The sequence below is a fragment of the Blastomyces dermatitidis genome, assembly GCF_000003525.1.
Source record: "Blastomyces dermatitidis ER-3 genomic scaffold supercont1.4, whole genome shotgun sequence".
NCBI lineage: Eukaryota > Fungi > Ascomycota > Eurotiomycetes > Onygenales > Ajellomycetaceae > Blastomyces > Blastomyces dermatitidis.
This window is the reverse complement of record NW_025544777.1, coordinates 4290132-4313895: the sequence shown is the minus strand read 5'-3', so window position 1 is coordinate 4313895 and position 23764 is coordinate 4290132. Positions and strand designations below refer to the sequence as shown.

General features: G+C 47.1%; 12 protein-coding genes across 13 annotated transcripts; 9 read left to right on the top strand and 3 right to left on the bottom strand.

The window, feature by feature from the left end:
* The first annotated feature begins 23 nt into the window (after nt 1-23).
* BDCG_04388 (tRNA-guanine transglycosylase) lies at nt 24-4919 on the top strand. The gene is made up of 3 exons (XM_045420044.1): nt 24-351; nt 437-1436; nt 1593-4919. Exons 1-3 carry the CDS (start codon nt 117-119, stop codon nt 1765-1767), a joined length of 1410 nt encoding a protein of 469 aa, XP_045276227.1. The 5' UTR covers nt 24-116; the 3' UTR covers nt 1768-4919.
* On the bottom strand, nt 2120-7699 carry BDCG_04387 (methylenetetrahydrofolate reductase (NADPH)). Its single transcript, XM_045420043.1, has 2 exons — nt 4770-7699; nt 2120-4672 (listed from the first exon to the last, which is right to left on the bottom strand). The coding sequence occupies exons 1-2, from the start codon at nt 4854-4856 to the stop codon at nt 2618-2620; spliced, it is 2142 nt and encodes a 713-aa protein (XP_045276226.1). The 5' UTR covers nt 4857-7699; the 3' UTR covers nt 2120-2617.
* Nucleotides 5334-7797, top strand: BDCG_04386. Of its 2 annotated transcripts, XM_045420042.1 has the most exons (6): nt 5610-5977; nt 6067-6539; nt 6614-6765; nt 6829-6906; nt 6968-7229; nt 7315-7767. In XM_045420042.1, exons 2-6 carry the CDS (start codon nt 6227-6229, stop codon nt 7530-7532), a joined length of 1023 nt encoding a protein of 340 aa, XP_045280858.1. In that variant the 5' UTR covers nt 5610-5977; nt 6067-6226; the 3' UTR covers nt 7533-7767. The 2 variants fall into 2 exon arrangements, with proteins under 2 accessions (XP_045276225.1, XP_045280858.1); XM_045420041.1 differs by having other exon boundaries at nt 5334-6539; nt 7315-7797.
* Nucleotides 7798-7808: 11 nt separating this feature from the next.
* Nucleotides 7809-9877, bottom strand: BDCG_04384 (nucleoside diphosphate kinase). Its single transcript, XM_045420039.1, has 7 exons — nt 9742-9877; nt 9637-9667; nt 9497-9540; nt 9322-9425; nt 9181-9246; nt 9057-9121; nt 7809-8993 (listed from the first exon to the last, which is right to left on the bottom strand). The coding sequence occupies exons 1-7, from the start codon at nt 9759-9761 to the stop codon at nt 8865-8867; spliced, it is 459 nt and encodes a 152-aa protein (XP_045276223.1). The 5' UTR covers nt 9762-9877; the 3' UTR covers nt 7809-8864.
* On the top strand, nt 7854-8855 carry BDCG_04385 (uncharacterized protein). The gene has a single exon (XM_045420040.1). The coding sequence runs from the start codon at nt 8029-8031 to the stop codon at nt 8662-8664; it is 636 nt and encodes a 211-aa protein (XP_045276224.1). The 5' UTR covers nt 7854-8028; the 3' UTR covers nt 8665-8855.
* A 40-nt stretch (nt 9878-9917) lies between the features above and the next one.
* On the top strand, nt 9918-13878 carry BDCG_04383 (alpha 1,3-glucosidase). Its single transcript, XM_045420038.1, has 3 exons — nt 9918-10339; nt 10405-11158; nt 11213-13878. Exons 1-3 carry the CDS (start codon nt 10255-10257, stop codon nt 13278-13280), a joined length of 2907 nt encoding a protein of 968 aa, XP_045276222.1. The 5' UTR covers nt 9918-10254; the 3' UTR covers nt 13281-13878.
* A 903-nt stretch (nt 13879-14781) lies between these two features.
* Nucleotides 14782-15280, top strand: BDCG_16927 (uncharacterized protein). Its single transcript, XM_045426106.1, has one exon. It carries the CDS (start codon nt 14791-14793, stop codon nt 15244-15246), a length of 456 nt encoding a protein of 151 aa, XP_045280857.1. The 5' UTR covers nt 14782-14790; the 3' UTR covers nt 15247-15280.
* Nucleotides 15281-15348: 68 nt separating this feature from the next.
* On the top strand, nt 15349-18249 carry BDCG_04382 (cytochrome P450 alkane hydroxylase). The gene is made up of 3 exons (XM_045420037.1): nt 15349-15829; nt 15946-16495; nt 16573-18249. The coding sequence occupies exons 1-3, from the start codon at nt 15667-15669 to the stop codon at nt 17420-17422; spliced, it is 1563 nt and encodes a 520-aa protein (XP_045276221.1). The 5' UTR covers nt 15349-15666; the 3' UTR covers nt 17423-18249.
* A 261-nt stretch (nt 18250-18510) lies between these two features.
* Nucleotides 18511-19768, top strand: BDCG_04381 (histidinol dehydrogenase; the record flags this gene model as incomplete). Its single annotated transcript, XM_045420036.1, has 5 exons — nt 18511-18603; nt 18668-18748; nt 18798-19022; nt 19071-19454; nt 19548-19768. 4 exons carry the CDS (start codon nt 18511-18513, stop codon nt 19368-19370), a joined length of 699 nt encoding a protein of 232 aa, XP_045276220.1. The 3' UTR covers nt 19371-19454; nt 19548-19768.
* A 410-nt stretch (nt 19769-20178) lies between these two features.
* Nucleotides 20179-20466, top strand: BDCG_16926 (uncharacterized protein; the record flags this gene model as incomplete). The annotated part of the gene is made up of 1 exon (XM_045426105.1): nt 20179-20466. One exon carries the CDS (start codon nt 20179-20181, stop codon nt 20464-20466), a length of 288 nt encoding a protein of 95 aa, XP_045280856.1.
* Nucleotides 20467-20645: 179 nt separating this feature from the next.
* Nucleotides 20646-21775, top strand: BDCG_16925 (alpha 1,3-glucosidase; the record flags this gene model as incomplete). The annotated part of the gene is made up of 4 exons (XM_045426104.1): nt 20646-20689; nt 20758-20877; nt 21002-21226; nt 21331-21775. The coding sequence occupies 4 exons, from the start codon at nt 20646-20648 to the stop codon at nt 21773-21775; spliced, it is 834 nt and encodes a 277-aa protein (XP_045280855.1).
* BDCG_04379 (uncharacterized protein) lies at nt 21617-23610 on the bottom strand. The gene is made up of 3 exons (XM_045420035.1): nt 23108-23610; nt 22352-23026; nt 21617-22284 (listed from the first exon to the last, which is right to left on the bottom strand). The coding sequence occupies exons 1-3, from the start codon at nt 23383-23385 to the stop codon at nt 22164-22166; spliced, it is 1074 nt and encodes a 357-aa protein (XP_045276219.1). The 5' UTR covers nt 23386-23610; the 3' UTR covers nt 21617-22163.
* Between the last annotated feature and the right edge of the window lie 154 nt (nt 23611-23764).

Below are 23764 nucleotides of genomic sequence, written 5' to 3'. Positions count from 1 at the left end.
TAACAGTACAGTAGTAGTTAGTTCGTATGCCTCTGGAGCAGTTTATTCAATGCACCCAGTGATATATATGTATTCTACATCTATTGCTCCTGCTGATTAATTCATATATCAACATTATGAAACGTGAACTGTTCGCTGAACTTCCTGAGGAGATGTTCAGTTTCAGCCTTTTGGGTTCCGCCCCAACTCTCCTTGCCCCGCGGCTGGGCAGACTTGCGCTGGCCGGGAGGAAACCAACACAGACACCGAATCATGTTCCTATATCGTCTCGGGGCGCATTGCCCCATATGTCTCACGATATGATGAACGAGCGGATGTCAATTGGGAGTTTATATGCTGCATTTGAGGATTGTGAGTTGGGTCCACGCTATTATAATTCGACAATTGGCCCATATCTCTCGAGAAGCTAACGATGCTGCTCGTTGGAGCAGTTTAGTTGCGGAGAAAGGACATAAATCCATTCCACCGGTGTATCAAGTTCCTACACAACCGTTTGAATCGGCCCTGCGGAAATTTATATGTCAGCGCGACGATCTATTGTTGATATTAGGTCCCCGACGAGTCCCACCCGTCCCATGTCCAACTCCAAATGCCTCGACTTCGGTTACGATATTAACTTCAGTTGGGTACCGTCAGTTGGAAACCGAGAAATACCTAGAGGCTATCCAAAAATTACAACCAGATATCGCTGTTGGACTTTCGGATTTGCCAAGCAAGCTGCCCGGCGTAAAGCGACGAGAGCGAATGGTGGACAGGACCCATGCATGGACGAGGGACGCAGTCGACAGACTGTATGATCCCCAGGGTGAGAAACAAACTAGGTCGTTGTTTCTTGCTCCTTTACTGCCGCTAGATAAGGAACAGCAGATGCTATATATTGAGGATCTGGAGGACGAGATGAAACAATATGTGGCCGGGTTCGCACTGTACGATTCCAACAGTAGCTCCGTAATACCGGAATCAATGTCCGCGCTCGTTCGTTTGTCTTTGGGCGAAACCAAAACCCCACGGGAAATCCTGAAGGAAATATCGTTGGGTATAGATCTCTCAACAGTAACATTTGTCGGAGACGCATCAGACGCGGGTATCGCGCTACACTTCGTCCTTCCGAGTTCAGCGAGCGATGTTGGAGCTGATCTGAGGCCATTGGGGACTGATATGTGGCCGGCTACGCATGCGGCAGACATGTCACCCCTCCAGCAAGGTTGCAAATGCTACACGTGCCAAAGGTTCACGCGCGCCTATATTCGACATCTGCTTCATGCAAAGGAGATGCTTGCATGGACGCTTTTGCAAATACACAATTATCAAGTCCTCGATAATTTTTACGCGGCAATCCGGGACAGTATCGCCAGGGGGACTTTTGATGAAGACGCGGCGAGGTTTGAGCGAGCTTATGAACCAGAATTACCACAGCAATCTGGCCAGGGACCTAGGTATGTAAACCATAGGATGTCGCAACTACCAGCCGCGGCTCACTCTCCCTTCTCTTCCCTTCCTCTTTCTTTTCTTTTACTCTCCTTTCCCTTTTTATTTATTATCAGAAAGGAATTTTGGCTCCAGCTAACCACCCTACCACTACAACTGCTTAGATTACGGGGATATCAATTCAAAGGCGAAGCAGGCGCCAAACCGAAAAATCCGAAGGTGTATGGGCGTTTGGACCATATCACAGACACCCTCACGCAATCGGAGTCGTCGATTGCCACTCCAGACGTCGATGTTGATGAACTGCAAGACCAAGGTTTTGCTGCAAAGACGGGGTGACCAGATCCGTTTCTGAGCATCACTCATACCTAGATATGCACGATATTTTTGTCATGGTATCGGCTTCAATGAAACCTTATTTACATCTCTTACCTTGTTAGGTCGATGCTTCGGTAGATCGATGGCTGAGTGGGTAGAGAGAGAATGAATCCGTCTACCTGCAGCCACTAGCCAGCCCAATTTACACGCATCCATGTTTTGTTCTACGATAAACATGGCGCGGGTAGACATATCCTAAAATAACCTCGATTTTGGAGTAAATACTTACAGAAGTGTACGATTACATACCATATGTCATAGGTGTCAATTGCTACATTGTTTCTTCAAGTGCCTTTGCTCCCAATTTATATCATTCGACATACTCATTTGAATCACTCAATCAAGGGGTCGTTCCGGAAATATTCAGCCCCGTTCGGCTGGCTATATCGGGATATATCAAACACACGAAACAAGTTACTGAATCCAAATATAACCTTAGCCTGGAGGCGGGGGTGCCCATTTTATGCAAATTCATGAATACTCAACTAATATATCCAAGCTGGCCGGACGTCAGCACCTATGATTCTCATATTGGGTGGAGGAAGCTGTGTGTCACCCCTCTCCTTTTCGTGCAGAAAGGAAAAACACTTGGTTACACAATATATAGACTTGACCACTCCGTATTCTTTTGATTCGCATACTTAAACCTTGCCTATATTCTTTATCTTTATGGAATACTAAATGAGAACCAGGCAGAGAAAAAAAAATGCTCGGGGGATACAAGACCTTGTATTTTCCAAGATATGTACTCCTCGTAGAGAACAGCCAAAAAAGGAGCGCTGATCCCATTATAAAATGGTATAAGAAATGCTCAATGCTTGTTGGTTGAATCCGCCTCAGTAGCCTGTCCCGCCAGTAATTTCCATAATAGCTTCCCTTCCGTTTCTGCAGCCTCTCTACTTTGACAACCTGCACCGTATTTCTGGCCCACTACACAAACCAGCCATACATCGTTCTTTAGTTGATCTAGTAGCTTCTCGGTGGGGCTTCCACGCGGGAAAACGCGTCTCCACTCGTCCCAGATACGGAACGCCTCATCGCCCCATGCACGGAAACTGACTTCTTCAATGATAGTTGGAGTCACGATCTCCTTACCTCTGAATACGCCCCACGTAACAGCATTAACTCCAGTACCACCCGCCGTAGCGTTGGAATCCAGATAGACATCAACAGGACCGGAGTAGTCGTTTGCGCTGTCGTCGGTGGGCGGAGAAGAGGACTCGAAATCACCAGCAGCATTCGTTGCGAACCACGCAAGTTCATCGTGGCCATGGTTCTCAAAAATCGGTTTTAGAATGGTTTTCAAGTCATGGGCTGTGCAGAAGAACTCGACAAATGCCTTCTGGAAAACGAAGCCCTCGCCGCGAGGACCCCAGCCGAAAATCGGATGGTCGTTGCGCACCCCATTCACTGCTGGCTGGGACGCGAGCGTCCACCACCCACGTCCATTTATGAGCTGGAGCAGCTCGTCGCGAATAGTAGCAGTTTCTGCATTCAGGCCGCCCGTATCTTGCGTTCCACCTTCTGACCAGGGCACAATGTGAAGATCGCCAGACACATGGCGTTGGAAGATGGTGTTAATGTCCTCTTTCGTTGTTGGATATCCCCAGAGTCGACGTGCTACGGCGGGAGTGACGTGTAGTGACGGGCCATATCCATCGATTTCTCCGAATGCAGGGGATCTCGCATCACCCCACCGACCATTGGGGAAGTCATCCCAGGTCGCCTCGCGCCCAAGTGCACCCACTCCCTCTGAGATTTGTAGTGTTGTCGCTCGGTGAGGGGGATTAAGAGCTGGCATGCCAGCACCAAGAGTCTGAGTTTCGTGGGTAGTGGATGCTTGAGAGGAACCCCTCCCGTCCGAGGGCCGATCAACAATTAATCTGTTATGGGGTTGGGAATTTATGGAGGAAGCACGTCTTTTGGACATTCGGACAATGTTGTTTAGTTGACCGTGTACCATGGAAACTGCAGTATCCAGATCTGCTTCTGAATCGCTCGAGGGTTCGGATGATGGTGGTATTAAGCTGCACCTCTCAACTGTAAAGGCAACTGCCTTTTCTAAATTCAGGGTGTAGAAATGAAGCCCGCGTGGACCTGGGCAAGGAATCTCTTTTAATCCATTTACAATCTCACACAAGATATCCACGCCGATTCGTTTCACTGATTCATCGTCTGATTTCACTTCTTCCACTCGTGCCATAATGTTAGGAGGTACCCTCGCATGGCTTAGTTTCGTCGTCCTAGTTAAAATATGATAGCTCTGAATGGGCATCAAACCGGTAATGATAGGAATATCTTTGAAAACGCCCGATTCATGCGTGCGAAGCATATTCTCAAACCGTTTATATGCTTCCAAATCGTAAGTCAATTGAGTCATTATAAAGTCCGCTCCAGCCCTTGTTTTCTCGACGAGATATGGGACGTCTCTAGCAGGATCCTGCACTTCGGGATGTGACTCGTCTGAATGTCCTTCTGGATATGCTGCCACTCCTATGCAGAAGTGATCACCGTGTGTGCGGCGTATGTATTTCACCAAATCGACTGCATACGTAAAGTCCTTATTGCTATCATCTTCGCCATCAATATTGTACTCTTCGCTTCGCGGAGGGTCACCGCGCAATGCTAGGATATTTCTGATGCCCAACGCTTTGGCTTCTGAGAGCGCATGGTCCACCAGTGAGCGGTTCATATTCGTACATGTCAAATGCAAGCAGGTGGTAAGTCCTAATTGACGCTGACATATCTCAGCGAGCTCGAGCGATTTGGCCGCAGTGCTTCCACCAGCACCCCAAGTAACGGTCACGAATAGCGGTCGTAGAGCTTGTGACATGCGTTCCAGACGGGCTTGGAGATTTGAGGAGCCCTATAGACGAATTGATTAGTCTCGTGAAAACAACGTGGGGGGTAAGGAGGAGTGGCGGGGTAATTGATGGAATTCACCAAACTCGACGGGAACGTACCATCTGGGTCTTTGGAGGGAAAAACTCCAGCGAGAAGTAGTTCGCATTTCGGGGAAGAGCGGCTATTTTATCTGATATTTTCTCCATGGTTGTGGTTGTAGTTGTGGTGTGTTCTGCAATGTGACATTCTTCAGGTGATGAAGGGTCAGCAGTCAGTGTCTCGTTGATATTGAAATGGCTCCCTCTTGGTTCCGCGTTAGCGGCAGATCAAGTAGTTAGTTATTTAGCAAAAGCTAACCAGTCGCATTTACGGCATCATGATGAAGAGTAAACAGGAGAAAACATGAGAAACAAGGAGATAGATATGTCCTTCTTAAAACCAAATAATATGATAATTACTCTACAATTCTCTAGATTCTCCTTTTGAGCCCATGCGGAAGAAAGAAGCTACCTTACGCCAACGCGAACCTCACTCCCCGGTCCCTTGGTAGCGCATGCAAACAAGCTTCGCGATGCTGCATTTAATTTATCAAACAGTACTTCTAGGTTCTTATTTGCAATGCCTATTTTCCCTGGTCATGAGTACCATCTCTGGAGCTCGGAGTGATGTCAGCCTGGCTGAGGGTCAAACTGGGTGTAAAAGCTAACAGTTCAATTCCTTAACTATTCCTTTGCCCACCAGATATAAAGTATCAGAAGAAAATCCTACCCACGGATTGAGAGGGGAAAACTACTTACTGTTCTTGCCAAGGCAGTGTTTTTCAATCTACAATTTCCCATCAAAGGGATTGCGGGATTGCCACTGTGATGTAGCAGCCTTCACCGTGTACGACGAGTCAATAAAGTTAGCACATTTCCATAGAGTTTGATTAAATTATCGCCAATCGAAATGAATGATAACAGCGGGTCAAGCTGGTACGAATCAACATCGCTCACGCCACAGTAAGTGACATCCGCACGGGCCATTATCGATTTTGCTTTCCGTTTCTTTGTTCAAATTTGCACCTCTTGAACCTGTCCGGATAAGTCGTACCTTAGGCGGGAAAACGTGGCGTCTCCGTGCGGCGGGTGATGGAGGCCCTTGCGGGGTGGCTCAAGTTGGTAGACCTATCCATAGATAAAATTAAAAATGGTTGGAGGGGTATTCATCCCGGTCGAAATAATTTCAAAGAGAACAATACAGGAATATGTTCAATCAGTTGTCTGTATTGTTCACCCCAACGTATGGTGTTGTTGAGGACTTCCTGCTGGAACCTGCGGATCTGCATGTAGGTCCATGGACCATCAACGCTCACCCATTGAGAGCGACAATATTCCCGTCTTGATTGACGCTGACCGTCACTGATTTTTGGCCTAGCTTGATATATGAAGTGAGGGGGTATTATCATCTTCCGTCGTTCTAATTCCATCTTCCTAGCCCGATGAATTGCCTGCCGTCAGTAAAAACCTGTCTTCTTGGGAATAACCGATAACGCTCGATAAACCAAGCTGCAACACCGCCAACCTGCAAAATCACAATGGCGGCCGACTCAAATACCAGGTCCAAGTACGCACACCTCGCCGCACCTCACCCGGTCTTTGAAACCTTAAAGGATGAGGCTACTAAACTCGTTGAGAGTTTATATGCCATCAAGGACATGGAGCAATTCAAAACTGCATGGAATGCCTTCCCGCCTGCGATTTTCGACGACGGTCCCGTTGTTGGCAAGGATATCACGATCGAACATATTAATATCGTAGTCAGAGATGGCGCGGATGTGGAACTCAGAATCTATAAGCCGATAAATCCAGCTTCAGACGCATCCTTATTCTTTGTCTCACACGGGGGAGGTGAGTGATATAGGGTTGTCCTATTTGCTTGTATTCATAGGAGTGAAAGACCATTGGCTGATAGTAAATGATAGGGTGGACAATATTTACCCATGATGTCGAAGAGGCACAGAATAGACAGGTGGCCAAGGATAACGGATGTGTGGTCGTGAGCGTGGAGTACCGAAAATGTCCGGAATTCCCATTTCCCTATCCCTTGAACGACTGCTTTGACGCATTGATTTGGGTATGAAAATGCTCTTGAGTTGCTTACCCTCGAGGAAGACGCCCGCTCACAATCGTTCGACAGTGCAAATCGAATGCCTCCACCCTTGGGATCAACCCCAAAAGCATTTTCCTCGCAGGCTCCACCAGCGGTGCCAATCTTGTAAGATTCTCTCGCCTCACTTGCTGTTGATAAAAAAAAAAACCTAGTAACAACTTGAAAGGCAGCAGCCCTCGCATTGAAAGCTCGAGATGAATCTATCACTGGGATAGTTGGCCAGATCCTCAACATGCCAATGATTTGTCACCCAGACTTCTTCCCTCGGGACAAATATGAATACAAGAGCTGGGACGAGAATAAGGAAGAAGCCGTTGCGTCGTCCATGAGAGCTTTATTCCACTGGAATTTATATCTCCCGGAAGGGAAACCGGAGGTCTATGCCAATCCCATACTGGCTGAAAGCCACGCAAACCTCCCCCCAGCTCGTAAGTGAAAGGAAAAGAAGAATGAAACATGATATTCGCCCAAAACAAAATGGGCAGCACACCTAGCTAACAGAAAGCCTGATAGTCATCCAGATCGCCGGGTATGACCCACTGTGCGACGAGGGTTTTGCATACAGCGAAGCCCTCAGGGCGGCGGGAGTCGAGGTAACGGAAAAGGCGTTTGCTGGCCTTCCGCACGCATTTTACTTCTTCCTCAAGGCACTCGACAAGGAATCCAGAGATTTTTTCCAGAACATTGTTGATTTCGTACAGGATATCGAAAAGAAAACGATCCCATTGTAATCTGATGGATGAAAGGGCTGGTTCTTGAAACTGAGGTAGATAGCCACGCTCTGCTCGGTGTTTAATTTAAATACTTCTGTCGAGTTATATTTAGGGGCGTTCAATTGCAAGCTATTGTGGCGGACATAAATATATAAATTTGTTAGGATGCAATTGATTGGCTTTTGAACCAGTGCTCCAGCCTACATAGTAAATATAAAGGTCGCGAATCGTTGAATGAAAAGAAAACGTCCACCAAGGCTGTCGGCCAAGTCACATGATTCGAAAGCACGATGTTTTCAAATTCGTTTTTATATCTCTCGCAAATTAGATATCCCAAGCTCCATAATCGTCATAACTCCACAGCCACTCATTTTCAATTGAGTTTATACTTCTTGATATACGAACCACCCCGTGTTCACCTAGACACCTCCCGGTCTCCCGGATAAACGTAAACACCCCCAAGCATGTAGGAACAAAGAGTGTCTTAAAATAAAGGAATTAAAAGACCAAGGAAATGAATCTCCACCGCTCTCCGCTACCAATTAATCCCCTCCACTCCCTTCGCAGACTCACGTCTCACAGACCCTTTTCAACCCCCCCAGCAGCTCCTCCTCCCCCAAAAGCCACTCCTTCCCGCCTTCGCACCCGTCTCCAAACATTCAACAACCGTCTGCCCCGCTTCCTCAGGTCATATACAACCCCACTCTTCAATGCGCCCGTAACACACATAACTTCATTTCTAATCCTACACGAGATCACTGCCATAGTCCCACTTCTGGGACTAACAGGCGCATTCCATTACTGGGGGTGGATTCCGGTATTGGGGGATGGAACGGTCGATGAGGGTGTGAAGAAGTTTGGGAGGTGGTTGAAGAAGAAGGGGTGGGTTGGAGGGGAGGCGGAAGTGCAGGCAGGAGCAGTGGCGGAGGCGGAGATGGGTATGCGGACAGCAAAAAGTACTTCGGGTGGAAATACAGATACGGATAAAGGGGTGCGGTTGATACTGGAGTTCGCGACTGCGTATGCTATTACAAAGGCGATGTTGCCTGTCAGGATTGTGCTTAGTGTTTGGGCTACACCATGGTTTGCGCGGGGTGTGCTTGGGCCTGTGGGGAGGGCGGTTGGGAAGGTGTTTGGCAGGAAGGCTTAGATCTGTATAGTATCTTCTATTTTTTGGACTTGATTTTGGCTGTGGCACGACATATACAAAATGCGAAAGGCACGTTGTGAAATATCAACAAATAGTAAGATTGATCCCCGGCAGATCTTGAAATTCGTCTAAACTATTATTTACTTTCTCGTTGTGTCATTAACTTATCATAATAGGGAGGGTTGTGCGACATGATGGATCTACTCGTAGATCCAGTTGGCCTGGCTTTGCTGGTACTGGACGAGCTCCTCAGGCTTGAACCAGAGGGCAATTTCCTTCTTGGCGTTCTCGACGCTGTCGGATCCGTGGCAGACGTTGCGGCCGACATCCTATGGAATTTGGTCAGTGCTGCAATTGAGGCATAGGGATCTTAGAGGCTCCTAGTAACTTACAATAGCGAAGTCACCGCGGATAGTGCCAGGGGCGGAAGCAAGGGGGTTGGTGGCACCGAGGATGGCTGTTGTTGGACAAGATTAGATCAGAGATGGTGAGATGACAGGTTGAGTCTATACATACCACGGCCAGTCTTGACGGCATCACGGCCCTCCCAAACCATGGCGCAGATAGGGCCACTCAACATATCTAAGATTGTGTCAGCCCCCAGTATTGGGGAAAAGTATTGAGTCTTCAGGCGAAGAAATAGAGGGGTATACGAACAGGTAACGAGGCCTTTGAAGAAAGGCTTGCTGGAGAGATCCTCATAATGCTTCTCGAGATGCTCCTTGGAAGGGGTGACGAGCTTGATGGCAGCAAGTTTGTACCTATGTCCGTTAGAACCGTTGCGGTTCATCAGTTCCGCCACAGAAACAACATCCCACCCACCCACACTTACCCGCGGTTCTCGAAGCGGCTGATGATGGGACCGACGAGTCCACGCTAGATAGGGAATGTTAGCTCCCAAGTGACAGAACCAATCCTCGTGACACACAAAAGTATAAGTAAAATGCTGCCTTCGTCTTTGGCTGTTCATACCTGGACACCATCAGGCTTGATAGCGATGAAACTGGAGGGGTAAAACAGGTTGATTAGTCGGTGCGCGAAGGGAGAGAACAGGCCAGAGAAGAAGGATCAACATACGTTTGTTCGGAGGCAGACATGTTGACAGAGTAAAAATATCAAAGAACTAGACTTCGAGTGTGTTCTGGTTGTTCAATGGCTGAAATGGCTGGGTGAGGGGAGGGAAAATAGAAGATGTTGTGTTGGCGGGGAATGATTACTAGGGCATGGTGGGGGATCACACCAGCCACAGCAGGTTTAGCCGGGCCATGCCAAGCCAGCAGCTTGAGGCGAGTTGGCGACTTACGCAGCTACATACAGATTACATACACCAGCTCTCGACAAGTATCTAACCACCAGTTATCAACCATCCAACCTCATAACAATAGCATCTGCAGCTTGCAATTGGGATCATAGAGCTCTTCGAAGGTTCACAATCTGAGACCCAATTCACGGTGGAGTCTTGTGCCGTGGAGAAGGAACAAATTCTCCATGAACTGCTCCCAATTCTTCCTGTTTTAAGCCTCTTGGAGTGTCCAGGTTCAACCTATTTAGAGCTTACTTGGGGACCCTGCACCCAGTTCACCCGTCCCCATGGCGGCGTTCAGGCCTTCGTCCACTGGTTGGACCCTGTGCCTGGCCATTTTGGCCATCCTCTCGTGTCTAGTTGTCCCCGGAGGTACGTGAAGATACTGAAACGAGATAAATCAGGCTTGATATCTAACTCATATTCGTTGAATCCAGAGATGGTCAAGCACGAGAACTTTAAGACGTGTTCGCAATCTGGCTTCTGCTCGCGGAATAGAGCTTATGCAGATACAGTTTCCAGCCAAGGCTCGTCATGGTCCGCTCCCTATCACCTTGAATCGAACTCTATTCAATTTGCCAATGGCCAACTGTTGGGAATAATCGTTAAGACTATCGAAAATAACGAGAAGGTTAACTTGCCTCTCACTGTATCGTTCCTTCAGTCAGGCGTTGCTCGTGTCACAGTAGACGAAGAGAAGCGGATACAGGGAGATATACAATTACGACATGATCGGAAAATAAGGAAAGAACGTTATAATGAGGCTGAGAAGTGGGTAATTGTGGGGGGTTTGGAGCTGAGCTCCTCCGCTGAAATTGCTAAGGGAACGGAAGCCGGAATTACAAAGGTCCATTATGGGCCCGACAACAAGTTCCAGGCTGTCATCAGGCACTCCCCATTCGAAGTACACTTCCAAAGGGATGGCGAAACACACATTCAACTCAATGACAAGGGGCTTCTGAATGTGGAGCATTGGAGGCCAAAGGTTGAGAAGCCGACTGGGGACGATAGCGAATCAGAGCCACAGGATGCTGTGGATGACAGCACTTGGTGGGAGGAATCATTTGGTGGAAACACCGATACGAAACCAAGAGGCCCAGAAAGTGTTGGCCTGGATATTACTTTCCCTGGATACAACCATGTGTTTGGTATCCCTGAACATGCCGACTCACTCTCCCTGAAGGAAACAAGGTAAATATTCCTTTAATCAATCGAGTTTAATTTCCTGCTAATTCTGGAATCAAGGGGAGGTGACGGGCATCACACTGAACCTTACCGTTTGTACAACAGCGATGTGTTCGAATATGAGTTGAATAGCCCAATGACACTTTACGGATCCATCCCATTTATGCAGGCACACCGTAAAGGTTCCACGGTGGGTGTACTGTGGCTGAATGCCGCGGAGACATGGGTCGACATTGTCAAGACGAAGGCTTCAACCAACCCTCTCGCTCTCGGTGTCGTTGGCAAAACTAGCACGCAAACGCATTGGTTCTCGGAAGCCGGACAACTCGATGTTTTCGTGTTCTTAGGACCAACACCCCAAGCCCTCAGCAAGTCGTATGGCGAACTCACCGGTTTCACCCAACTGCCCCAGCATTTCGCAATTGGCTACCATCAGTGTCGCTGGAACTACGTGACCGATGAGGATGTCAGAGACGTTGACAGAAAATTCGACCTTTATCAAATTCCTTACGACGTCATTTGGCTCGACATCGAGTACACTGACCACAAGAAATACTTTACTTGGGATCCTCTGACATTCCCGGACCCGGACGGAATGCAGAAACAGCTTGACGATTCGGGACGTAAACTCGTTATCATCGTCGACCCTCATATTAAAAACGAAGCAAACTACCCTGTTGTAGACGAGCTGAAATCGAAAGGGCTAGGTGTGAAGAACAAGGATGGCGACATCTATGACGGCTGGTGCTGGCCTGGATCGTCCCATTGGATCGATTGTTTCAATCCAGCTGCGGTATCGTGGTGGAGTACTCTCTTTAAATATGACAAATTCAAGGGAACCCACTCTAACATGTTCATTTGGAACGATATGAACGAGCCGTCCGTTTTTAACGGCCCGGAGACAACCATGCCTAAAGATAATATTCACCATGGCGGCTGGGAGCATCGTGATTTGCACAACCTCAATGGCATGACATTCATCAACGCTACTTATCATGCCATGTTAGAACGCAAAAAGGGCGAGGTGCGCAGACCATTTGTCCTGACTCGGTCGTTTTATGCAGGGACACAGCGGGTGGGAGCCATGTGGACTGGTGATAATCAGGCCAACTGGGAACACCTTGCGGCATCTCTCCCCATGGTGCTCAACAACGGCATTGCCGGATTCCCCTTCGCAGGAGCTGACGTTGGAGGTTTCTTTGGAAACCCAAGCAAGGAGCTACTAACAAGATGGTACCAAACCGGTATCTTCTATCCGTTCTTCCGTGCCCATGCGCACATCGACACCCGCAGGCGTGAGCCTTATTTGGCTGGAGAGCCGTACATGAGCATCATCACCCAAGCCTTGCAGCTGAGATATCAGCTCCTTCCTGCATGGTACACTTCTTTCCAACAGGCTTCCATTGACGGCAGCCCAATTGTCCAGCCCCAATATTATGTCCACCCGGAAGATGAGGCTGGTTTTGCAATCGATGACCAATTGTATCTGGGATCCACTGGCTTACTTGCTAAACCAATCGTGGCGGAGGGTGCCACTAGCACTGATATCTACCTTGCCGATGACGAAAAATACTACGATTATTTCGATTATACTGTCTATCAGGGTGCTGGGAAGAGACACACTGTTCAAGCCCCGTTGGAAAAGATTCCTCTCTTGATGCAGGGTGGCCACATCATCCCACGCAAAGATCGACCCCGTAGAAGCAGTGAACTCATGAAGTGGGATCCATACACGCTCGTGGTTACCTTGGACAAGAACGGCCAAGCCGAGGGAACTCTTTATGTTGATGACGGCGAGACGTTCGACTACCAGAACGGCGCCTACATCCACCGCCGCTTCACCTTCTCCGAGTCATCGTTGTCATCCACAGACATCGGAGCCAAAGGCACCAAGACTGCGCAGTATCTGAAGACGATGGCCGGTGTGCGTGTGGAGAAAATCATAATTGTCGATGCCCCAGATGCCTGGGAGAGCCAATCGACTGTTCTTGTTCTTGAAGAAGGGTCGCAGACTGGATCCCAGGCAAGCTTGCAGTGGCATGCTAAGCAGGGGGGGAAGGCTGCCTATGCTGTGGTCAAGGACCCAGGCGTATCTATTGGAGGCTTGTGGAAGATTGATTTCTCTTAGACTGCACGTTCCCCCTGGTTATTCATGTACTGAGGATATATCTATATGCTACAGTCTGACCGTCCGTCTATTTTTTCATGGTATATTTTTGTATAGATCCTTTCCTTCTTTGCTTAAGTCAATTTTCCCTTCTCAGCGTTCACACCGGTGAAACCGAACAAATCAAAACACTAGATTATCTATTCTATTATTATGGATACCAGCTACATCACATATTTTTCTTCCCATCGATGAGACTGGAGAAGTCACAACAATTGGCCAATGATCCACCACGAAGCTACAGTACATGAAGCTCCCATAAGCCATTTTGCATGTCATGAGGTCGGATTTTCACATGGCAACAAAAGCTCGCCATCTATTGCTTCGTGTCCCCCTAGATAACTACACCGTATGTATCTCGGGCCAATCGTGACTTCCTCCAGCGCAATGGCGGAATATATTATGATTCATTCGTAGGACGTACGTAGTTATAGGCAGCATTAATATGTACAGTACACGGAAAGGAAATATGGATGAATTTTATTTATTTTTTTATTCCAGAAATTTTCATTGCTCGTCAAACCTCTTCGTCCAACCAGGGTTGAAACTTGAAGGATCCCCAGAAGCCCGATTTCTCTGCAGCCGGCAAGGCAGCCAGCCATATTTCCTGGGACTGGGATGTGACAGACATGAGATTCGCGATGGTAAAGTCAAAAATTATGTCCCCACCACAGAAACCTAGTTGTTTGGAGCAGGTTCAGTGTTCAGTGCATAAACGGAGCACATGCTATAAATACTTGCAGAAGCTGTAACAACTAATTTATGGTCTAGGAGGTGAAATTTGGAACGGACAGCCCTACTATGCTATGTACACAGTACACAGTAGAACCCACTACTAACCGTGCCATGCTTACTCACTCTCTGTAGTGAGTGCGCCACAGCGTACGGAAAACCACACCGTAAAGAAAATATTTTCAATATCTTCATTCTTCATCTTCAAATAATCATCATTAATTATAACCATGCCTAAATCTTCTAATTACACTGAGGAGCAGTTGCAAAGAGCTGTTGACGCGTACAAAAGCAATTCAAAATTAAAAATCACGTCTCTGTCGCGAGAATTCAAAGTCCCATATGCCACCTTGTATGGGAGGATCAACGGGAAGAAATCAAGGACTATGAGGGTTCCACTGAATCGAGCATTGAATGACAGCCAGGAAGAGGCAATTAAGATATGAATTCATCAGTTGGATATTATTAATGAGGCCGCCTGCTACAGATATGAGCAGTATAATGACAGACAATTCCTTGCTAATCTGAAGAGTGTCTGACTGTAAGCATTCAAACCTGACACTGTGAGAGCTGGCTTTGCTGACTGTGGAATGTATCCAGTTAATCGCGATATAATTCTCAATTGATTGAGACCTCTTACCATTGATGATGCCCCGGATCTCAACATATATGATGGTGATGATGATGTATGCAATCACTTTACCCCGCCACTGCCTCCTTGCAATTAACCTCCTCAGAGATGGTTGCAAAACTATGTCATCAAATCAATGCAGCAGCCAAGACCTTAGAAGATGTGAAGAATACTCTTACACCTGGTTTGACAAGGTGGTTGAACAAGATCTTCAAGGGTAGCATGATTCAGGCGGAATTGAATGCACACCGTGAGGATGAACTTGCAGGTCATTATCAAGCAAATAGATGTTGGATTGTCAAATCCTCCCGCAGGCAGGTGCAAGTAGGTGGAGTCCTCACTATTAAGGATGTCAATTGCAAGATCGCGACCTGTAGAGCAGATGAGATGAAAAAGATGTTCAATAAGACTCTTCAATTGATTGGAATCAAACCTACAAAATCTACAGCCACTCAACCACAACAAGATAATTCTATAGAATCTCAACCTACAGTGGATTCTACACCTTCTAATGAGTATATAGATAATCTTTATGTTATAGATAGATGTGGTGGTGATTATTAATTAATTTTTGAAGATCACTATATTCAAAATATTTTCTTTACGGTGTGGTTTTCCGTACGCTGTGGCGCACTCACTACAGAGAGTTAGTAAGCATGGCACGGTTACTGGCGTTTCCAGCAGAAAGCTACAATAGTTAAGTTAGTTACGCAGTAAATAAGTTAAGCCTACCAAGTGGAGCGAGTAGTTAGTTATTGGGGTCAGCCTCGGTTGGTCAACTTCTCACATGAGATATTCTTCTGCCCAGACTTGCCCCGATCGTCACTAAAACTCGGCAGCCCCGTATCCAGCACATTCCTGATGCTGGGGTATATATATATATATATATATAAATGTGTGTGTGTCTGTCGACCACCAACCATCCCATGAATCTTTGCTATCCTAAGCTAGCCGTTGGGAGATGAATCGAACAAAGCAGCCACCATGATCAGGGACATCAACTTCGGCTATGCAGCCCTGCTGCTGATACCGGGCCTTCTGCTCACCTTCTCCTTGTCAAGAATCGTCAGGCAATTCTTCTATAATCGAAATGTTAAGGCTGCCGGCGGGGTCCATGCTCCATCCTCTTCCAATAACTCTATTACCCGTGAGTGGACATATTTCCTAATTATCTCTCTCTCTCTCTCTCTCTCTCTCCCTCCCTCCCCTTTTCAATTGAACATAGATAGAACCAAGAAAAAGCCCTAGCTGACAATACTGAAGTTTTGAAATTCATTCTGGAGACCGCGGACGCACTGAAGAAGAATAAATTGCTTGAAAACTTTAATACAAGTATCGATAAATACGGAACCGTCTCATGCCCAAACTGCATAGAGATGAATCTCACGGGGGACCAACGTAACATATTGACTCGCGAGCCAGAGCATGTCAAAGCCGTCCTGACTGGGAAATTTGCCGACTATGGTAAAGGCGCAGAGTTTCATGACCTCTGGTCTCCGTTTCTAGGCGATAGTATTTTCACCACCGACGGCAAGCAATGGTCGAACAGCAGGAATCTGATTCGACCCATGTTTGCGAAGAACCGCGTTAGTGATTTGGACATATTCGAACGGCGCACAAAGATCATGCTGGGCCTGTTCCCTCCTGCCGGAGAAACCTTTGACTTGATGAATCTATTCTATAGGTTGACGATCGATATAACAACGGAATTTTTGCTTGGCCAGAGCATTAACAGTTTGGAGTATCCAAAGGGTGACTTCGTCGACGCCTTTGAAGAAGTGCAAAGAATTCAGATGCTTCTCACTACAATCGGGTAATTAATCCCTTTTGGCTAGCCATATAAACAAGGAGTGAATGCACACAATGCTAAGCTTCTCACTACGTCGATAGTCCATTCCATCACTTCTATCCCAGACGCGCCTATAAACGCGGGATCAAAGTAATCGACAATTTCGTCCTCCCCTTCGTCCGCAAAGCTCTCGAACTTCCCGAAGAGGAGCTGCAGAAGCTGAGCCGCTCCGAGCGCTCCTTCACTTTCTTACACTCCCTTGCCCTCTTCACCCGCGATCCAAAAGTGATCCGTGACCAGATTGTCTCCGTGCTCCTCGCTGGCCGCGACACAACGGCCTCCACCCTCTCCTGGACCTTCTACGAGCTAGCCAACTATCCAAAAGTATACGCTAAACTCCGCGCCGAAGTCCTCGCCACTCTGGGTGAAGACGGCAGGCCCACCTATGACGATTTGAAAAGAATGAAGTACCTCCGGAATACCATAAACGAGACTCTGCGCTTGTACCCAGCGGTGCCGTTCAACGTGCGCTCAGCACTTGCAGACACTACCCTGCCAACTGGCGGAGGTCCGCATGGGGATCTCCCCATAACCGTCCTGAAAAATGATGTCGTGATCTATTCAACACTAGCCATGCAGCGCCGGAGGGACCTCTATCCGCCGGTTTCAGATACGTTCGCGGACCCGGCCATCTTCTCACCTGAGCGCTGGGAGTCGTGGCAACCCAAACCTTGGACGTATGTGCCATTCAATGGTGGGCCACGTATCTGCATTGGGCAAAATTTTGCCCTGGCGGAGATTGCTTATGTGGTGGCGAGAATGGCGCAGAAGTATGAGCGGATGGAGTATGCAGGAAATTGGGCGGGACAGGAGTATCGGACGGAGATTGTTGGGTGTCCGGATCAGGGGGTTCCGGTAAGGTTCTTTGAGGCGGGGAGCAAGGCGCAGTAGATGCCGAGAGTTGAGTACGTGTTTTGTTTCGCGGGAAAAAAATGCCAGGGTTGGTTGATGGGTGTATTCCGGACATATGCATGGATTCACGCAAGGATGTGTATAATGTTACGTATGATGAATTGAACAAGAATGATGCCACGGTTGCCGCTTAGTTGAATTATGACAGATGTTAGGATGCAATATCGCAGTGGCGGTTTTGGAACCCGTAGTTTTAGCTTGCTGAGGTTCGTTCTGGCTTCATACTAGGCCAACAGTGCCCTTTCGGTCCAAAATTTACTCTCCCCTCAAACCATCTTGTGTCAAGAAATCTCCTTGTTCTTGCTCCCTACATAGTCGTGCACCCAGTCACCCATTGATCCATCAATATGGACAGCTGGATGGTATCGAAGCTTGATCACCGCTACCAAAGCATTTCATTGATTTCCATGAGCCCCAATTCTCTGACATCAACATGACGCAAGGAATGAATAAGAAGCAATGGCTAATGCCCTCTACACAAGAAGCTGTTGGTTTGGTGTCATTTACTGATTCATTTGACATTCACGATCGAATAATGAGTAGGTCTTTGTTGCCAGGGATGGCATTTGAGGTTGCACCGACAAAAGGCGTCTTTATCTCTGGAAAAGGGCCTTCCAGTTTGGAGGGCGATTTGCTTTCATGTGGTATCTAGATACATGAGTACTTTTCACAATTGTTAGCAACTTGAGCTTTTGGTTCACGTCGATTCGGCTCCGGCACCAGGGCTAAAGTCGGGGGGAGTTGAGGGGTAGTGTAAATATCTGACACTGGTGGGTATATAAATAAAGAGCTACCCTATATTCTGATGTATCTTGAACCTGACTTACTAAATAGCTAAAAAAAAGTGAGGTTAAGGTATACTACAAATTCAGGGACGAGGATAAAAAGCCGATATCGAGAGAAATGGTTCGTTATCTCAAAACCGATGCTGGGCTCGGGGTGGGCAGCAATGGCCCGGCAATTGATGTACCGTCGATTGTTAGGAACGTGATTGAAGACATTCCATTCGGTTGAACGGTGACAGGGCTGTCCACCAGAATTCCACAAAATTTGACAGTTGGGAGCCAATGTCTTTCAAGCTTTCAGAGGGCGACATTGAAGCGGCCGTCGTAAAAGTCTCAGAGCAAACGATTAAGGATATCAAGGAGGCTCAAGCCAACGTGCGTGCTTCTGCTGTGGCCTAACGAAATTCGATTTCCGATTTAGAGGTTGAACTTTAGCTAGGGGTACATCTGGGTTAGAAGAATATTCCTATTAGTTCAGTTGGGGCGTAGGTTTTTGCCCTCATCATTTCATACTCAAGAAGTCCAATTTTGCAACTGTACGCAATGTTAATATGTATCTCCACCGGTAGAATCCCGGAGGGCGTTATCCCCTTCATGCATTAGCTCACATGACAATCCTGATAGCAAAGGTTGCCGGAGTTAATCATGTAACTATGTGTACACCTCCTATAAATGGGAAGATCCCTAATGCCACCACGGCTACAACGCATCTAGTGGGTGCTAATGAGATATTTATTCTAGGGGGCGCTCAAGCAATCGCTGGGATGGCAGTGGGCACTGAGTCGATTCGCAAAGTAGACTCTATTGCCGGTCCAGGAAATGCTTGTCACGGAAGCTAAAAGACAACTCTTGAAGAAATTGGCGTTGATCTCTTTGCGGGCCCTACAGAAGTCCCTGCTACCCACCTCCTTTCACAAGCTGAACATGGTCCCGATTCTCCCGCAGTGCTCATCACGACGTCTGAAGATTCTGCAAAGCAGGTGATGACATTAATTGATAGATTTCTAGAGACGCTTTCTACTGCTGCAATAGCAAGCACAGCATGGCGGTCGTTTAGAGAAGTCGTGATTGTGGATAGTATCGATGAGGCATATGCCCTTGGTGACGAATATGCTTTCGACCATGTCCAGATCCTCACTTAACAACCACGAGAAGCACTTGAGAAAATGAGATAGTACGCCGCCATTTTCCTGGGAGAAAAGACCTGCGTTTCATATGGAGACAAGGTAATTTTCTCGCGCGTTGCGAAGCTCATTGATATCACATATCGGACAAGTGCATTCAACATACATACGTAACTGACAGATCTGTACACCTAGGTGATTGGAACAAGCCAATGTTCTCCCGACTCGAAAGGCAGCGCGATATACCGCAGGTCTTTGAGTCTGCAAATTTCTTTGGACGGTCACATATCAAGAAGTTAAATCTGAGACAGCCAGCGGAGAGCTTGGTCGACTATGCAGTATGGCTGCTAGAGCGGAGAATTTCGAAGCACATGCTCGCTCGGGAGATCTTCGAGCAAGTCAGTATCTGAAAAATCCGCATGCCTGGATAGATAGGCCAGGCCGAACAGGAGGGTTAGACTGATAAACACTAGGGAAGGCCTTGTTGCTTTGAATCGATAACTATTGACAACTCTAGATATAACTGTGCAATATCTTTTCGCTAAACTCAGTCTCATTCAACTCAGTAAACCAGTAGTTGTCGTGGTTCCATCTAGACGGGATGATGTCGAGATAGACTCCTTGTTTGCGGCTCCATGGATTCCAAGTCTGTGGAGCTGGCTTGGCAGAACGTGTAGTTATTAGCTAATGATTATGTAATGCTGCATGATCGGCGGCAAGGTTTCCACATTGAGCGACGTTGGAAGAATAAGGACATCGCACTCATTCATCGCCATTTAATAATAATTAGGAAACAAGTAGATTGCTTCAATGCCTTCCCCTGTACATGTCAATTAGCATCAGCCACAGTCAACGCGGTGTGCGGTACCATCTGCGTGAATTCGAGCTCGCCGAGACCAAGCGCACTCACTCGGGCCAAGCGGATCTCCATCGACGTTCGTCGCCTAAAGAGCGCTCCCGCAGGCCCGGCGATTTTTCCGGCATCCCAGAAAAGAAGCCGTCTTACAAACAAAATCTGCAGTTTCAGAGGCTATTCCATTCGTTCCACGGCAATCTCGTGGGCTTGGATGTCCGGTTCTATTCATTTGAGAACCACTCACAAATTTTGGGATAGCGCTCCAATCCCTCGACCTCTTTATATCCCCACCGAAATGAGAGATTTTGCATAACACAGACACCCTTTGAGTCGCATTGCACCCCCGACGGCGACGGTGTTTTAAAAAAAGTACTATTTCTTAAAGAGAAGCACGAAAAAATTCAGTGACGATAGTGGATAAAACAGCGGAAGTGAAAATGTGGCTCATGTCGTTCATTCTCGACTATGCGGCGCCAGTTTTGTACGCACGCTACTAAAGCCCTCCAATTTGCAGATGGATGCAGACTCTGACAAAAAATGTTTCGGCAGCCTCGTCCTCTCGCCCCTAACGTCATATTCGGATCAAATATATAGCATACATAGGACGAAAAGTTCTGCTGGATTTTCGTTGGATATCCCTTTGATAATGCTCGTTGCCTCGATCTTAAAGTGGGTTGGCCTTCCTTATATTGCGCTCCCTTTTTCTCCCACATGGATTGTACAAAAAAGCCCTGCTATTTCCGAATCTACGTATTTTTATTTTTCCTGTCTAACGTATTTGCCATTATTTCAGGGTGTTCTACTGGTTCGGCGCCTATTACTCGAATGCGTTGCTCTTCCAAGCAATCCTCATGATTTGCGTACAGTTGGTTTTGTTAAAGGTTGCCTTAGATAATCGAGCACCAACTGGAATAAGAGATGGAATTGAACATGCGCCATTCAGCGGCCAAAAAGCGGGAATACTAGGGACGAGCTTTTCGAGGCCGTATAACTTTTGGCAATGGAGAGCTAACCGACCGTACGTGTCCCCCTTCTCCTGGTTTATTTTAAGTTTTAAACATGGATGATCATCCCCTTGGCTGTAGCGTATTGCTAACATATGCTCACCACGGTAATTTACAGATACTGGAGCTTTCTTTCTTACTTCGTCGCGTCCCTATTCGTCATCCACGTCATATTCCGGCCCATCTCGCGCTCGGAGCGCTATATTGCCCTTCTGGGCTTTGCCGGCCTTGGCGTTGAAGCCTTCCTCCCTGTGCCACAGATAATATCCAACCAGCGCGCACAATCTTGTAAGGGTTTCCGGGTCTCGGTGCTCGGCTCATGGATTCTCGGAGACGCCATGAAGATGGGCTATTTCTTTTTCGGTGGTGACTCTATTCCATGGGCTTTCAAGCTTTGTGGGATTTTACAATGCCTCTGCGACTGTTATCTTGGAGTACAATATTGGATGTTCGGGGATGGGATTCCGGTGAAACATAATGTGGAGAGGGTGGCAGCAGCTAATGGGTTCGATCGTGGTGATGATAGATGGGGTATGAAAGCAGCGGATGTACGATTGTCGTAAAAGGACAAGTTACAACTGGCTAGCGTGTGGAAACATATCTGTTTCATGGCTGATATGTTGGCATGACTGATACGTTCTGATAGACCTGGCGTTCTTTTTTCAGATATATGTCCTCTTCTCCTTGTCCCTTTCTACCTATAATGTGGATAAATCTTTAGACCGATATCGAATTTAATTAATATTTTCTTGATTAGATGATCCTAAAACCAAGTTACTAGGCTTCAAAAAATAGCTCTTAAAACCGTTCAGGCATCAAAGCTATACTACGCCATCGCCGTCGTAGTTAAGGTACAGTGCCTCGCCATAGGTTTGAAATTGTTTCGCAACTCAGTTTGGCGGTAAACCAGGCCGATATGTTTTTCCAGAAAGTTTGAAGGCTTTTTGGCCTTTATGTAGGAGCCCGCTTAACGTAAAAGGACGTCATGAAACGCTCTTCGTAATCTTGAAATTCAACTTCATCGTAATGCTCGCCAATCAACTTTCTGATGCGGGGAGAATCGGGGTCCGTCCTTGAAAATTGTTAGCATGTTCTGAGAACCGGTAACCCAGTGGTTCGGGGGTCCAGGAGTCCTTTACCATGGTTTGAGGACATCTTCATCTTTAACTTTGTCCCACATCATCATGGGAGGGAGAGAAATGTCTAGCACAACTTGTTTGATAGGAACATTCGGTGCGAAAGAAAGCACAGCCGTCGAGTCGTCCGTCAATAAAAACCCTTCCGCGTCATCAACAACTGTCACGGCGAACTTTGCTAACATATCCTTTTCAGCATCCGTATAGATTGGATCCTGCAAGTAACATCGTATCTGCTCGGCATCCCTATCCGTTCGTTCGTTCTGCAGGACGTCGAGTACGGTCATGACAAGTGCATGCTGGTAAAAAGGACGGGGTGCCAAAGATGGGTAGGCGCCGGACTCCTCTGTTTCAAACTCAATGAGACTGCCACAGGCATAAGCAACAATTTTATCGATTTTGCGTATGTTAGAATTTCTTTGCAGTAATGCCTTAAGACTCCCTCTTAGATGCTGGCATGCTGGTGTCGCCTCCCATTTCGTTAAAGTCCGTCTAAAATACGGTTCAACATCCTCGATAGGCTGAATATCGCTGGGTATCACTTCCCCGGTGATTCTATCTCGCATCAAGCCAATGTACTCAACGATTAGATGGGTGGTAAAGATAGGACAAAATTTATCATTGTAGGGACCCAGGCGCGCCAGCTTCTGGAGAGCGACGAATCCGATTGTCGGCTTTCTAGTTCAGCACGGTCATCCCCAATAGTGAGTCAACTATCCAACATTGAAACAAGGGAAACAATAGGAGAGGAGAGCATACGAATCAGGGTGGAAGCCAGGATGGTCAGGCGGCACTCTGAAATCCGCCCTCTCGCCATCCAGTCTGCGTACTGAGACTACGCTGACCTGTCCAGCAACTGCCATTTTGAACTGCTTGCCAAATTCACTAATGGCATCCTTGGTGAAGAGCGGGATGCAATTGTTATGCCGAAAGAGGGCTTCTGATCTCAGTTTGTCAAAGGCTTCGTCGGTTATTGTATCCCCATCCCAGACAAGATAGCCATCGGGCAGGTGGATGGCATCGCTTGCGTCTGTCATAGTGGAAGATAATCAGAGTGGTTACTAGCAACTAAACGCAAATTTTAAACCCGTAATAAAATAAGTCAAGCTAGAATATTCGAAGATGCATGGGGGTGTTTAATGATTTATAAGTATTCACACACGAGGGAAGTATGAGGAAGTGAATTCATCCTAGCGGAGGTCAATGGAGTTCACCTCCCAACGCCCTGCCCCCGCCTTTGTTCCATACGAAATCAAAGGCTGATCATGTATCAATGTGTTGAGTTATAAGTCTGTATTGTAAGAGATTACAGCATTATAATGAATTCTACTCGATAGTTTTAAGTGAAAATTACATCTATAACTTACTTTACAAACCAATAAAATTGTATAGCTATAGTTAGTCTATATGTTAATA

Excerpts from the sequence above, each read along its gene's own strand:
- BDCG_04388 (XM_045420044.1), top strand. The coding sequence starts at position 117 with ATGAAACGTGAACTGTTCGCTGAACTTCCTGAGGAGATGTTCAGTTTC. Across the intron at positions 352-436 it reads ATATGCTGCATTTGAGGATT|TTGCGGAGAAAGGACATAAA; the intron begins GTGAGTTGGGTC and ends GGAGCAGTTTAG. Across the intron at positions 1,437-1,592 it reads CAATCTGGCCAGGGACCTAG|ATTACGGGGATATCAATTCA; the intron begins GTATGTAAACCA and ends ACAACTGCTTAG.
- BDCG_04387 (XM_045420043.1), bottom strand. The coding sequence starts at position 4,856 with ATGGAGAAAATATCAGATAAAATAGCCGCTCTTCCCCGAAATGCGAAC. Across the intron at positions 4,673-4,769 it reads TCCCTCCAAAGACCCAGATG|GGCTCCTCAAATCTCCAAGC; the intron begins GTACGTTCCCGT and ends ATTCGTCTATAG.
- BDCG_04386 (XM_045420041.1), top strand. The coding sequence starts at position 6,227 with ATGGCGGCCGACTCAAATACCAGGTCCAAGTACGCACACCTCGCCGCA. Across the intron at positions 6,907-6,967 it reads CCACCAGCGGTGCCAATCTT|GCAGCAGCCCTCGCATTGAA; the intron begins GTAAGATTCTCT and ends ACAACTTGAAAG. Across the intron at positions 7,230-7,314 it reads CGCAAACCTCCCCCCAGCTC|TCATCCAGATCGCCGGGTAT; the intron begins GTAAGTGAAAGG and ends AAAGCCTGATAG.
- BDCG_04385 (XM_045420040.1), top strand. The coding sequence starts at position 8,029 with ATGAATCTCCACCGCTCTCCGCTACCAATTAATCCCCTCCACTCCCTT.
- BDCG_04384 (XM_045420039.1), bottom strand. The coding sequence starts at position 9,761 with ATGTCTGCCTCCGAACAAAC. Across the intron at positions 9,426-9,496 it reads AGCCGCTTCGAGAACCGCGG|GTACAAACTTGCTGCCATCA; the intron begins GTAAGTGTGGGT and ends TAACGGACATAG. Across the intron at positions 9,122-9,180 it reads TGCCGTCAAGACTGGCCGTG|CCATCCTCGGTGCCACCAAC; the intron begins GTATGTATAGAC and ends GTCCAACAACAG.
- BDCG_04383 (XM_045420038.1), top strand. The coding sequence starts at position 10,255 with ATGGCGGCGTTCAGGCCTTCGTCCACTGGTTGGACCCTGTGCCTGGCC. Across the intron at positions 10,340-10,404 it reads GTGTCTAGTTGTCCCCGGAG|AGATGGTCAAGCACGAGAAC; the intron begins GTACGTGAAGAT and ends CGTTGAATCCAG. Across the intron at positions 11,159-11,212 it reads CTCTCCCTGAAGGAAACAAG|GGGAGGTGACGGGCATCACA; the intron begins GTAAATATTCCT and ends TCTGGAATCAAG.
- BDCG_16927 (XM_045426106.1), top strand. The coding sequence starts at position 14,791 with ATGGTTGCAAAACTATGTCATCAAATCAATGCAGCAGCCAAGACCTTA.
- BDCG_04382 (XM_045420037.1), top strand. The coding sequence starts at position 15,667 with ATGATCAGGGACATCAACTTCGGCTATGCAGCCCTGCTGCTGATACCG. Across the intron at positions 15,830-15,945 it reads TTCCAATAACTCTATTACCC|TTTTGAAATTCATTCTGGAG; the intron begins GTGAGTGGACAT and ends ACAATACTGAAG. Across the intron at positions 16,496-16,572 it reads ATGCTTCTCACTACAATCGG|TCCATTCCATCACTTCTATC; the intron begins GTAATTAATCCC and ends CTACGTCGATAG.
- BDCG_04379 (XM_045420035.1), bottom strand. The coding sequence starts at position 23,385 with ATGACAGACGCAAGCGATGCCATCCACCTGCCCGATGGCTATCTTGTC. Across the intron at positions 23,027-23,107 it reads CCTGGCTTCCACCCTGATTC|AAAGCCGACAATCGGATTCG; the intron begins GTATGCTCTCCT and ends GTGCTGAACTAG. Across the intron at positions 22,285-22,351 it reads GAAGATGTCCTCAAACCATG|GACGGACCCCGATTCTCCCC; the intron begins GTAAAGGACTCC and ends ACAATTTTCAAG.